Consider the following 14,706-nt stretch of genomic DNA (forward strand, 5'->3'; position numbering starts at 1 on the left):
GACTGTGTTGTCTGCATTTTCATCTCAAACCAACTCCTCTTTCCCTCAAGGCAGGGGTGGGGGGATGGGGTGTGTGTTGGAGGGAGGGGGTGGGTCTCTTAACACAAACACAAATGTCTACACCTGATCTGGCTAGAAAGCAGGAGGAGGACTGAGCAGGCAGGCCCTGTAATTGCAGGAACATCTGTGCACTTTTACATCTTAAGCAGCCATGACACAAAAGCTCAGAATTCTTGGTTATAATTAGCACCCATATGGCTCCTTAACAGAGTAAATAGCATGTTAAGTCCTCCTTTGACTAATTTTCTCTTCATTTTGCAAGATATACTGCCTCCTTTTTATTAGGCTTGTATACAAGTGTTATGCTTACTCTTTTTAAAAGAGCAGGTCAGTGGGTCGACTTAGCTATTTCCAAGTTAACAAAGCACAAAATAATAGTATTCAGGACTCGGGTTATATTTTCTAAATAGGCAGACACACAATCTTTGTTGAGCACTAATGCAATATATCATACGCAAAAAATCAGCCAAAATTACAAAGATGTCAAGATCAGGCATAAAAATAACAACTTTTGAGCACACATGCTGACATGTATCTTTCTGTGTGCTCTACTTTCTTAAATACAAACAAGAGATGATGTAATCTTGGTGAACTGGTGACGCGGTGATGTTCAAGTTTCAGACCAAAGGAAGCTGAAAACAAAAGATGTCAAGGAGAATTAAGTCGTCAAATGGCTGTTGTACAATGTAATGCCGGCATCCATTCAAGACTCCAATGGAGTGACATTTCCATTTCTTTACATGTAAAAAAGGTGTGAATTGCCCCCATCGGGCCACAAGGTTAAAGGGTATTTGTGGCTCTGGTCTCTCAGAGGGAAACGGGCGTAAAACAATAGGTACTGTTTTCAGTTGGAAATGTTCCCAGATAATTCAGAATTAGCATGAGAGTCGCACTGCCTCAGTCTCTACAGAGACAGAGCAGATTAACACATCAAGTGCTCAGATGCTGCTGCTTAGGTGCTGTTTACACGGGAACGAAATGGGTTGTACCCGCTACTTTTGTCTTTCGTTCACATGAGGCCCTATCGGAACCGCGGAAACGGAGCCCTAAAACGATAACGGAGCGTCCACACTACAGCTCCAAAAATAGCTTGGAGCTGGGCGTGTCTGGAGCTTGGGGATTTTATTCAAGCAACACGGCCAACAACCAATCACATGAATCTCCCGCCCCCGACATACAAAGCAAAAAACCCCGGGGATTGTATGGGTTGTATGGGAGCAATATATATATAAACTCCCCAAACAGGCGAAAGCCTACCAGTTTCCCCCACTGTCTCTGCCACCTCCCTCCATGCCTGGTTCCTCCGGTTTGTATCCCGGTAGGTGAAGAGGGTCTGGTCATACAAAACCGGGTGATTTGCTACGGCGATAGTTAGTTTCTCCTCCGACTTTTTTTGAAATATAGAAATGAACGGCGGGATATCTCTCCCAGCTTAGACGCGGTTTGATTGGCTACGGCTTCAGCTGTCAGATTTTGGGAAACGGGATTTGATTGGCTGGCGCTGGCTACTCCGGCGTCTCAGGTGACAGAAGTTGAACATTGTTCAACTTCTGTCGCCTGAGACGCCTGAGACGCCTCGCTCTGCTACCCACAATTCAGTTCGGCGAAAAAGCGCGGCTACGTGACGTCACCCCATTGAAAGTGAATGGGCAGATTGGAGCAGATTGGAGCTTTCGACGCTGTCGACGCTGTAGTGTAGACGGGCCGTAATGGGTCCCAAGGATAGATCTGCGGAGGGAACGCTCTGACGGGGGCCAAACGGCTCCGTGTGTACGCCCTATATGATAATTTTCCTGATAACGATGAAGCCATAGCCCCGCCTCTGCCCACCTCTGCTGCTCACCCAAATCTACAGCTCCTCTACCACAACCATCAGCAACAAGTGGACATGGAGAACTACATGAACTACATGTTGCTAAATCCACCTTGGAGAATAAACAGAAGGGCAACCATGGCAACCATGCTCAGGGGTCTTCTTCGCTGCTTTTGGTGTATTTTGTGGCGGAAGTACAGCACCACTTATAGGCCCGGCATATGTACTACAGCGTCTCCAGCGGGTCGAGCGGTCTCGTGTGAAGGGACACGTTTATTGAGCCGTATCCGTGTGAACAGAAGACTTTTTTGAAATCGAATTTGGTTCGTTTGCGTTTCGTTTGCATTCCCGTGTAAATGGGGTCTAAAGGCCCTGACACACCAACCCGATTTTGGGAGTCAGAGGCCGTCAGAGGCCGTCAGAGGCCATCGGGCATTCGCGGCGCCGTAGTCAGGTTGGTGTGTCCCGCACCGTCGACCGTGACACGCCTTATTTGGACTGCCAGACCCGATGCATGGCCGATTCAACATGTTGAATCGGCCATGCATCGGGTCTGGCAGTCGGACCAAATAATCACTCTGATTGGCTGTTCAGCTAGCAAATCAGTGCATGAGAAGCGAAGCGGAAGTGAGGGATGTAAACAAACGATTTAAGAAGGCACACACAGACTGCTATTCATTTTCATCTCATCATGGCGATCTGGAATGATGCAAACGAAGACCTGCTCATCACCTTGATCCAGGAGAGGCCAGCTCTGTATGATATTACGGAGAAAAGATACTCTTCTTCTTCTCTGTCTTCCGGTTGTTGCCTCTTTTGAATGACGAATACACACTACCGCCGCCTGCTGGTAAGGAGAGTTATTGCCACTCACGCACTGAAGTCGGTGCGGTGTGTTCCCGTGCGACACATGGCCAAAACGCAGGAGAACACGGCCAGGCAACAGCCGACTTCAGCGTCGGCTAGTCCTCTGGTGACTGCTTGGTGTGTCAGGGCCTTTAGTCCTTCACCTCATCAGGAGAGCTTCAGGATCAGATCATCTACTACACAGAAATGTTACCTGATGTGCATGGTTAGTTTCCCAGTAAACTGATGATATTTTAGGAAACTATTTAACCAAATAACAGTGAGCTATCATAAATGTAGAAACATTGTTCAAATGTTGCATTATCAGGAACTGTCGCAAACTTCAATACAAACAAAAGTGATGACTTAGACATACCTGCCTTAAAACAGAGGCTGGAAAAACAGAAAAAGCCCAAAAGAAGAACATGGTTAAAACAAACAGTAAAATGGATATGCTTGTATTACTGTTCCTGAGAATGATATCTTGTTTTTAAGTCATCTGTTTTATGGATCAATTTGTTTGGTTCCTATTGTTATATTGCATACCATTTTTGGAATACTTAACCATTATCACCAAGACAAAACATAAAGCTTTTATCCTAAATATCCAAAGGGTCCACTTGAGTGCACACACAGTACTCAGGGCCCCTTTGGGAATAAACCCTCAGGGATAAGAAGGTGCTCTTTCATTCATTATTAAAGCTTTCGCTCTCTTTGTGTGGTGAGAAAAGGCTTACTCCTCAACAAAACACACATAAACATCCATACTGTAAATCTATACATCAACAGAAGTATTTATTTTAGATGGAATAGGTTTTTGTGACATAATAATGTTTTCATCTGTTACTAAGCCTCAATATAAACTTCCTGTGCAAAATCCAACCTCTCTGACATCTTATATATTCGTAAAACAAACTCATATGTGTATGTTGAAGTAGGGAAGAGTGTCTTGTTTGCAACTGCTTGTTTGCTTTGTGGGTTAAAGGGCAAAGCTGTTCAAATGTACAGGAAATACTTTCTATTGGTGATTCATTACCAGTGGGCCAGTTTCAAACCGCGACTTGAGACCATTGTTCAGGACGTGTTGATGTAGGTTTTGCTGTTGAGATGTATAAAATGAACAGTGACAGTAAATGCAGATATACATTTAAATGGGCTATTGTAAACAAGGATGAAAGGAACACTAATACCACAGGTTCCTGTGGGTAGCGACCTGCTCCTCTAATGGTTGCATTGTTTTGGTTGGAAAGTGAGCAGCAGGAAGGCTGTTTCCTGCATCAGGAGCTCCTGTGGCCAACAGCCTGAGAAAAGCTTTGATGACCCCCCACTGTATTCAACCCACCATCACTCACTGTGCTCAGCCATTCCTTCAAAGGTCACTGCATACCTGGATGCACTCAGAGAGCTCGACCAAAGGCGTGAAACTCATTTCATGCAGTGACACTTTTTAGGGGTGCATGTGGATATATAATAACTACTAGATGACCACACATGGTGGAACCTTCTAATCAAAAATAATGAAGACCACAGCATATCATTTTTGACAAGCTGGTTGTGTAGCAATATCCCTTCCTATTGATTTAGTCATGTGTGTCTGTATATGAAATAGAAAACCCACATAATAATGTACCACTTTATTAACTTCCATGGTTTGCATGCACGCTTAGACAGTTTATCATAGTTTATAAAGGTTTACATTTCTATGCACAAACAATATGTACACATCATATTTAACCTTCCCAAAAGCTATGTCTGGTTTCTCATTCAAATATTATGTCTTAGCAAGCACACTTTATTTTTAAACAAATTGCAAATGCCTTCAAAGTAATGGGCATCATTTTATCAAATATCGTATCGCAGCCATTTTCTAACACACAATAAAAAGATGCAACATCTAGCAGAGAATACACACATGCCATGCTATAATACAATAACGGCATCATCAAAGAAAAGAAAGGGGATTTATATGAAATAATAAAGACACATTTATAAATAAATAAAAATGTTTTAATCACGAGGCCAATCTGAGAAAAAAACAAAGAGAAGCAGTACTTCAGATATAATTGGCATACATCAAAACAAAAAAACACAATTCTTTCTTGCTATTTTTACTACAGTAATTCTTTCATCAGTGATCATGGAAGTAGTTTGAAACCATTTACAAACCAAACAAACACTTTTCCGTTCCCTTATTTTGTCTAACCATGTGCAGGACTGAAAAAATAGGTGGCCGGAACTATGATTCAGTGAGTCGTTTTAGACGGAGTATCCGGTATTTGGCGCTACATCAAAACAAGTCCTTCCTTCCTGTGCACGTCCATGCTTTGAACAGCTGATGTGGTGCTTCTTTCGGACTGACAGTCGTTCAACATTTCGTCCTCATTCTCCACGAATATAGCTCAACATGACTAAAGACGAAGTCCAGGGGTAAGAACGCTGTGAAATGTGTTCGTGTCGTAAATAACGTCTCACAGAAACTCTTATACTAGTGTATGCTAACAGTAGAACGGCTAGCAGCTAGCTAGCATTACTAAAACAGACTGCAGATTGCATCATCTGACAGTTCAAGTAAATACATCATGAGTCATGACGTTTAGCAGAAATATATAACTAAACACAAATATAGCTCATATGATAGCTAACCTATGTGCAGTCTCATTTAAACACTAATTATATTAAATAATCGCTCAGTTTATGATAGCCTTGCTAAATAAGCTATGTGTGTATGTACGTGGCTAGTGTCTGTGGTGAATAATAACTTGGTTGCAATCAAAGAAATGTCAGACTTTGTGTTTGCAACCTCGTTTACAACATGCAAAACAATATTTTATTGTTTTTGTTTTTTAAAAGCAGTTTTAAATCCCCACCTGTTTGGTCCTGTTCATGCACACTCCCCTGCTGTCAGTTGTGCCTCTGGTCATGGGCCACGACCCCCTCAGTTGTAAAGTCTGTGTATTAGAAATGAAGGAATGTGTGACAGGAAAAAAATAAAAACTTGTATGATGCAATGCAAAGCAATATAAGGCGAGGCAAGTTTATTTATATAGCACCTTTCAGCACCAGGCAATTCAAGGTGCTTTACAAAAATGAAAGACATTCAGATAAAGGCATTTAAAAACCCTGCAGTACATTAGTAACCTGTGTGTTACCTCAATCTTAATCTCATTGCATTAAAATAAGAGGTTTTTAGTATTGTGTGCACCACAGTTATTATGGGGAGGGGTTTAAATATGGGAAACACTTTTAAACAATAATTCAAACCAACATCACAATCCGTTGCTTCGATCAATTGATTCACACCCTGTCAACAACATTTTAAAACGTCTGTGTCACAAACGTTTGGATTGTGTTTCATTTTTATTTTAAACTATCAATCATAATGGTGTGTACTTCAGATGACTAAGTCTTACACAATGACTCACAACAGGGTTTTCTTTGTATGTGCAACTGCTTCATTAATTAATTGTGTTTTATAAATACACCTGATGACATGACAATGTCATAATTCGCCAAATTTGGATTGGCTGTTTATGTGTAACCATGCAACAAACAATAATTGTGGGTTAGGGTGTGAGTCTGAACTAAATGAGCCGGTTTGTTTTTGTATTGATTTGAGAGCAGATTGTAGTAGTGTGTGGACTGTCCCAGACAGCCAGTCTCACCTCATTGCCTGAGGGAAAGATAATTGTGAATCCAGTTTAACAAATTCAACCGGTTGTTAGAAGATATAAATACCGGCCTTAGGTTCTACTACTCTTATTTATGGTTTTTGGTTGTTTGTTGCATTCAATACATACAGAACAAATGCTCTTTAAACACGGTTATGAACAGTTATAAAACACACAACATATCATACATTATAGTTATTTGTTTTACGCTTTACTGAGAAAGATGGGGCCTGTTTGCAGTGCAGCAACTTCTCATATTTGAACTTCTCGGATTCAATTTCATGAGAAATCATAAAATATTTGAATCAGACAAAATCTCTTCACATCGATTTAAAAGCCACAAGCAATTTCAAATGTGCAAAGTCTAACCGGGAAACCCTGTCAGGTATTGTCTAATCCTAAACGTTGTATACAGGAAGTCTGAAGTCCTCCCTCGTAGGACCAGCTCATCATCTGTTGGGATTGGTGTTTCTTGTTTAGGTTTTATTGCTATGTATAGTTGGCCTTTGGTCCTTGTTATTTCCTGTGATGAAATGCGAGCAGTTTCCATTTTGCTCGTGGGCTTCCTTCAGGTCTAGACACCTGGTCAGTGGGGAAAACCAAACCGCACTAACTCATCCACCTGCAACCTTAACACACACTCTTATCACAGTGAAGTAGTGGAAACTGTTAACAAAGTCTGTTACAGGACTACCTGGTTTATTGCAGCTTTTTCTTTTACAACCTTCTGTTGTTTGACCTAAAACAGTGGTGTATCACTTCCTCAGTAAACTACAGAGAATGCCCTGATGTTGCATCGATAAAGGCCATCAGAAATCACTTTTCATTTAGTTTGCATTTTCAAACATAAAAGTAAACATTATTATAAGAAACAAATAAAAAATGTCAACTTGTATGATACAATTATACTTTATTGAGAGATCAACTTTTACATTTTTCTTGCATCACAGCAGCTCCATTTGCAACATCAACAAGGACAAGATACACAGAGACAGACATTTAACGCGACGTCACGGGAAACAGGCTCAATACCCTTTAACGTACATTTAACGTTGAAATGTGAGCCTATTAAATCACGGTTCCCTTTATATTGTGCTCTAGTGTGGTTCCCTCTTGCCTGTTAGATGTCTAAAGTCTTTCTCCATTTTAAATGATCTTCATTCATACATTACACTCATCCTATATTGTGACCCAATTGTTACATTGAAAGAGTGCTGTGTATTTAGTTTACTTTCTTGTGGCTGCTACCAAGCAACTTGACTTTATAGGCAAATGTCACATGCTTCTCAGCATTGACATTGTGTTGAGCTTTGAGTGTGGCATTGGCATTTAGCAAATAAAGACACCTCTACGTTTAGATAAGACTTAATGTTATCATAATCAGATCATCTGTATTCTTCACAAATGCTATAATGGATTAGAAAGTGCTGCTGAGACTAATGTCTTCTTAAAGCGGCGGTGTTTATCTAGCTAATCGTACTTTCTGACATCTCCGCTCTCCAAACCTCTCGTCTCTGCGCTCACGCACTCTACAGCTGCTTTGTCTGAAATAACAATGGGATTAAAGGTAGCCCAGACTTAGAAGCTGGAGGCGGCGATGGCTAAGAATGCATTTTTCTTCCCAGGCAGTCAATAACTTCCTTTAGGGATGCGAGAGCAATAGATGGTGGAAGTTGACTTAAATGTTTATGTTGTGTACCTCTTCCTGTTGCAGGGCGATGGAGGAGGACCAGGCTCAGTCAAAGAAAGGCCTGAAGAAACAGCAGAAGGAAGCGGAGAAAGCTGCGAAGAAGGCTGAGAAGCAGGCCAAGCTGGTCAGTGTTGTTTTTTAACATCCGCCTCCTCCATTACAGCTGGTAAGGCTGTGACGTGCGGCTCTGCAGGGCATTGTGGGTCCAGGAGGGTCAGTTAGCCGCACAGCATCCATTGTTTGAGTATTCCTGTCATGTTGGCCGTGTTTATGTCCAAATAAACAAAGCACTGTTTTTTCTACAATGAGGGCACAACATATAAGCAGCTCTATAACTACAAGTGGAGAAAGATATTACACATTTTAAACTGTGAGAATCACACTTACTGCAACGTTCTTGAACCTAAGAAAGTATTCTGGAACATGTTGGATTAGCAAACCAAAACGCCCACAACACTCACTTGGCTTACAGTGTCTCCTGGTGGGAAATGTTGACTCATTTAGAAATGTCAAAGTGAGTGAAAGAGATCATCTTTGCACAGGACCTTTTGGTTTTCATACAGTAAAGACTTTATAGAGTACTTCATGAACCCGTCTCTAATGAACTCAACAGGAATACTGCCAATAGGGTTTCAAACTGAGTTCTTTGTTTCTTTGGAATCCAGCAGAGCTTGTGAATTAGTTTCCTTTGCCAAAATACGTGGAGTGCCAATTTAGTTTGTATTCCACACTCATCAGAGGCCGCCGTGCATGTGTCTGCATTCCTTCCATTGCCTCAGATGACACCGGTTTGGGATATTTATGAGCTTTTTTCAACTTTGGAGATGCACGCAGCCATCTGAATTTTAAGTCCACACACTGACACCAATTCCTAAACATAGCGTATCTTCTGATGTGGAGTAATAATCTGTGTAACACTACCAAGCTACAAGAACCTAATGGGATCATTCTTTTGGAAGTTAGTATGAGGCTTCAACTAATACATTATAATTAGAATACCTGTTTTGATCTGTTTCTTCCCTTACTAACAGAAAGTGAACTGCTAAAATTACATTGTGTTTATCTTAAACGCAATAAGATAAGATAAGATGAACCTTTATTAATCCCCGAGGGGAAATTCAGTTGTACAAAAGCAGCAACAGGGTAAGAGTGAAAAATAGTACAGCAAAGATTCACACAGATCAATAAAATCTAAAATCTAAAATAAATAACATAAAATCAAGGAAATAATGATAATAATAATAAAAGACTATAAAAATAGGAGATATAAAAAAAAAAAAAATAAGAGTAAAATAACTGTCAGCATATATACATATTTCGTCATCATCTAAATTATAAAGTGCATAACAAGTTAAAGTGACAAGTTTAACATGGGTTGTGAAAACAGTATATATTTATGACCAGTGATTTAATTTGATTTCTTTCTCCTATTTAACCCCTTGTTGTGCAGCCTGATGGCTACAGGCACAAAGGACTGTCCGAGGCGCTTGGTGCGTTGTGGTGGAGGGATTAGTCTGTGGCTGAACGTACTCCTCATCTTCACTAGCTCTGCGTGGAGTGGGTGGGAGGGGTTCTCTAGGATGCTGTCGAGCTTCCTCCTCGTCCTCCCCTCTGCCACCTCCTCCAGATTGTCCAGTTGTACTCCCACTACAGAGCTAGCCTTCCTCACCAGCTTGTTCAGCCTGCCAGTGTCCCTAGTGTTTGTGTTTCCACCCCAGCACACCACGGCAAAGAAGAGCACGCTGGCCACCACAGACTGGTAGAACATCTGCAGCAGCCTCGTGCACACGCTGATGTTAATGATGTTAATACCACGTAATGCCAGTCCTTACATTGAGCATCTCTCCTGAGCTTTATTCAACATGGTAACACAAGTATTATGTTCTTCATTAATTATTCAATTCACTGTTTCCATACAACTCCCAGACTAAAGTTAAGAAAAGGGAATTTTAGCCAACTCTTAACACATTTGGGACTTGGGACCTAGAGGTTATATAATATAACCAGGAAGGGGTAACTGCAGAGTCCACATTTCAATGTGTGTACATGTGCAACGATTTAAAGTGGACTCTCTTCAAATCCTACATTTCAATTGACATTCCCTTTAGTTTCACAGGAATGGCAAAAGTCAAAGTGTCATAATCAGCTCACATCAGGTCATTATTTAATGTGGATTGGTAACGGTGGTCCAATTGCCCAATAATGTTAATATCCTGATCAGTGTCAGTACATCCCTAAATTATTTTTCAAAGCAAAATCTATCTATTAAAAACAAAACCTGTATCCCTATTTACAAAAAATGTAGTCTAGCTTGAGACGGTCGGCTGATTAAAAAATAATTACACATCCTGCACTTTCATGTGTCATGACTTAACGTATCCTGTGTTCCATCTGAATTCACGCAGTCAGCAAGTTTCATTGAAGTAGCAGGTGTCACCAATATGCTGCCCACATCAGTGTGGCACAGTAAGCATTTCCTGGGGGGGGGCACCTGAGAGCTAAGTTGAATGTTCGCGGAGGGAGTGTTAGCTATTTTTTATTTACCATTGTGTTGTTTTTGCGCTGACACTTGATATTTTAGTGTCTCTGGTGAGGATCTGTCGCACGGGGCCGTAGCAGGTCTATATCCAGCTGATCATAAGCTGCAATATCATCCATCATGCGACTGGATTATCATATCAAGGATGGGCGATTCCAATTCACTCTACTGCCATCAGCCATTTCCATACACCAATATCAATTTGCATAGGAAATGGAATTGTATCTTCGCCAAGACTCGAGCTCATCGCGCTCTGGGACTCATTTGCCTGAAGTCGGTGCAGAGATAAAGAATCTGTCCACTTACACTGTTTCTATTACAAAGTCATATCTCCTCCTGCCATTACTCATTGTCTATGATTTGTTAGAGCAATGTGAAAAAGAGCCGTGTATTCCAGGCGTCTGAGGCTCGAGCTGTGATTTAGTCATTTTATTCGAATCCCTGATAGCACAAGATATAAAACACAATTTCCATGACTGCTGTAGCAAAACGTTTTAAGTTGCGCCATTGTTTTTGAAAATGTTCAATGGATAGTCCTGTTGCCTGGCTATTTGCAATGCCCTTAAAATCCCTGTGCCCTCTTTTGTGTTTCAGGCTGCCGACCAGCAGGGCTCAGAGGAAGATGTAAGTATCCCCCTACGGAACACAGTACTCATCCTCTAAGACCTATTCCCTGCCTTCCTCTCTGACTGTGATTCTGCCTTTTGCTTTCACACCTTTGCAACAGTTTGTATGTAAATGCTCACACACTGAAGTCAGTGTCTCCATTTTCTGTTTGACCATTTTCTCTCTAGCACCGTGATAAGCCTGATTATCTGCTCTGGAAGGGTGTTATCTCCGATGTAGTAGACACACTGACGCGTATGAAATCAAAGTGGTGGAGTTGCTTTTGAGAACAATAGAGTTAGAGGCGCATACGCATCAAGTGGTGTAATGTTTTGTTTAGACGTTTGATCAAGTGGCTGATCTCTGATGGCATGCTCTTCTTCTTTCAGGACTTCGCCAAGGACAGATATGGTGTGCCGCCGATGGTCCAGTCCCAACAAAAACTGGGTTAGTAGGAACGTTATTTCCTTGAGCAAACATAACAACCAACGGAAATACCTCTCATTGTTAAAAACACATGCAAATAGTAGCGAGATCATGAAGATTGATTATATATCTTTCTGTTCGTCAGTAATAACGGGATGAGCTTTTGCTTGGTCTGGATGTGACTGCTAGTTTAATTTCAACTTAAACTACTAACTATCTTTTAGATATTTGTAGTATTATGTACCAGGGTTTCCGCTAGGATTTTTTCTCGCCGGTCAAATGTCCGGGCAGAATTTATTTTACCGGACACATTTGAAACTTACCGGTCATATTTCAATAATAATAATAAGAGTTGTGTAGCAGAGTTTCCGTTAGCAGGTAATTTACCGGACTATGAGCAGATATGCTGATGTTTAAAACTCAGTTCACGGGGCTCATTTTTATATTGCTTCAGTTTATAATCGTAACGGATCGAAAAAAAAATGCAGATTCATCTTTCAATAAATTATTCCACAAACAACACAAGTATTACATTCAAACAAACTACTTGTAGTAGATAACGTACATTATTTAGAAGTTTACATTAACTTTGAATAATAACACGGGAGAAACGGAGCTCTCTGAAGAACCAGCACCTTACCGTGGTAGAGAGGTTTGTGTGCCCTGATGAACCTGGGGGCTGTGTTGTCTGGAACCTTGTGTTCCTGGTAGGGTCTCCCATGGCAAATTGGTCTCAGGCAAGGGGCCAGACTAAGATTGGTTCAAAAGACCTCATGAAAGACGACACAGGAAGTGAGGATACCCGGCCCGGAGGAAGCCCGGGGTCCCCTTCTGGAGCCAGGCCCAGAAGGAGGACTCGTCGGCGAGCGTCTGGTGGCCGGGCTTGCCACGGAGCCCGGCCGGGCCCAGCCCGAAAAGGCAACGTGGGCAACACCTCCGCTTCTCCGTCCCGCGGGCCCACCACCTACGGGAAACATCGATGGGGTCGGGTGCGCTGCCAGAAGGGTGGCAGTGAAAGCGGAGGGTCTCGACGGACCAGACCCGGGCGGCAGAAGCTGGCTTTGGGGACGTGGAACGTCACCTCTCTGGGGGGGAAGGAGCCGGAGCTTGTGCGGGAGGTGGAGCGGTACCAGTTGGATCTGGTTGGGCTCACCTCTACGCACAGCGTCGGCTCTGGAACCTTACTTCTGGATAGGGGTTGGACTCTATTCTTCTCCGGAGTTGCTCAAGGTGTGAGGCGCCGGGCGGGTGTGGGGATACTCACAAGTCCCCGGTTAGGTGCTTCGTTGTTGGAGTTTACCCCAGTGGACGAGAGGGTCGCCTCCCTACGCCTGCGGGGGGAAAACTCTGACTGTTGTGTGTGCTTATGCACCCAACAGCAGTTCAGAGTATTCGGCCTTCTTGGAGACCCTGGAAAGAGTCCTGTATGGGGCTCCTGAAGGGGACTCCTTAGTCTTGCTGGGAGACTTCAACGCACATGTGGGCAATGATGGAGACACTTGGAGGGGCGTGATTGGGAGGAACGGCCCCCCTGATCTGAACCGGAGTGGTGGTTTGTTACTGGACTTCTGTGCTAGTCATGGATTGGCCATAACAAACACCATGTTCGAACATAAGGATGCTCATAAGTGTACGTGGTACCAGAGCACCCTAGGCAGAAGGTCCATGATCGATTTCGTTATCGTATCATCGGACCTGAGGCCGTATGTTTTGGACACTCGGGTAAAGAGAGGGGCGGAGTTGTCAACTGATCACCATCTGGTGAGTTGGGTCGAGTGGCGGGGGAAGCCTCTGGATAGACCTGGTAAGCCCAAACGTGTAGTTCGGGTGAACTGGGAACGTCTGGAGGAGGCCCAAGTTCAGGAGGCCTTCAACTCACACCTCCGGCGGAGCTTTTCGGGCATTCCTGTGGAGGTTGGGGACATTGAACCAGAGTGGTCGGTGTTCAAAGCCTCTATTGCCGAAGCCGCGGTGGGGAGCTGTGGTCTCAAGGTCCTAGGTGCCTCAAGGGGCGGTAACCCTCGAACCTCCTGGTGGACACCGGTGGTCAGGGAAGCCGTCCGACTGAAGAAGGAGGCCTTCAGGGATTTGTTATCCCGGGGGACTCCCGAGGCAGTTGCAAGGTACCGACAGGCCCGAAGGGCAGCAGCCTCATCCGTGGCCGAGGCAAAGCAGCGGGTGTGGGAGAAGTTTGGAGAAGACATGGAGAAGGACTTTCGGGCGGCACCAAAGTTGTTCTGGAAAACTGTCCGACACCTCAGGAGGGGGAAGCAAGGAACCATCCAAGCTGTGTACAGTAAGGATGGGACGTTGTTGACCTCAACTGATGGAGTGTTGGGGCGTTGGAAGGAACACTTTGAGGAACTCCTGAACCCGACAACTCCGCCCTCTATGTTAGAGGCAGAGCTGGAGTATGACGGGGGATCAACACCAATCTCCCGGTGGGAGGTCACTGAGGTCGTTAAACAACTCCACAGTGGCAAAGCTCCGGGGGTGGATGAGATCCGCCCGGAAATGCTGAAGGCTCTGGGTGTTGAGGGACTGTCATGGTTGACACGTCTCATCAACGTTGCGTGGAAGTCGGAAACAGTACCGAAGGAGTGGCAGACCGGGGTGGTGGTCCCCCTTTTCAAAAAGGGGGATCAGAGGGTGTGTGCCAATTACAGAGGCATCACACTACTCAGCCTCCCCGGGAAAGTTTACTCCAAGGTACTTGAAAGGAGGGTCAGGCCGATTGTCGAACCTCAGATTGAGGAGGAACAATGCGGATTCCGTCCTGGTCGTGGAACGACGGATCAGCTTTTTACTCTCGCAAGGATCCTGGAGGGGGCCTGGGAGTACGCTTATCCGGTCTACATGTGTTTTGTAGACTTGGAGAAGGCGTATGACCGGGTTCCCAGGGAGTTACTGTGGGAGGTGCTGCGGGAGTATGGGGTGAGGGGGTCTCTACTCAGGGCCATCCAATCTCTGTACTCCCAAAGCGAGAGCTGTGTCCGGGTCCTCGGCAGTAAGTCGGACCCATTTCCGGTGAGGGTTGGCCTCCGCCAGGGCTGCGCTT

At 43.8% G+C, this 14,706-nt stretch overlaps 1 protein-coding gene across 1 annotated transcript in view; it reads left to right on the forward strand.

Annotated features, from left to right (window-relative positions):
* The first annotated feature begins 5,006 nt into the window (after positions 1-5,006).
* The window catches only part of dars1 (aspartyl-tRNA synthetase 1), a 39,631-nt gene continuing 29,931 nt past the window's right edge, over positions 5,007-14,706 (forward strand). The window contains exons 1-4 of the mRNA XM_034109662.2: positions 5,007-5,146; positions 8,102-8,201; positions 11,211-11,240; positions 11,612-11,669. Coding sequence (XP_033965553.1) covers positions 5,124-5,146; positions 8,102-8,201; positions 11,211-11,240; positions 11,612-11,669 — 211 coding nt within the window. The 5' untranslated portion in view covers positions 5,007-5,123. The remainder of the gene's footprint in view (positions 5,147-8,101; positions 8,202-11,210; positions 11,241-11,611; positions 11,670-14,706) is intronic.

The sequence above is a fragment of the Pseudochaenichthys georgianus genome, chromosome 21, assembly GCF_902827115.2.
Source record: "Pseudochaenichthys georgianus chromosome 21, fPseGeo1.2, whole genome shotgun sequence".
NCBI classification, from domain to species: Eukaryota; Metazoa; Chordata; class Actinopteri; order Perciformes; family Channichthyidae; genus Pseudochaenichthys; species Pseudochaenichthys georgianus.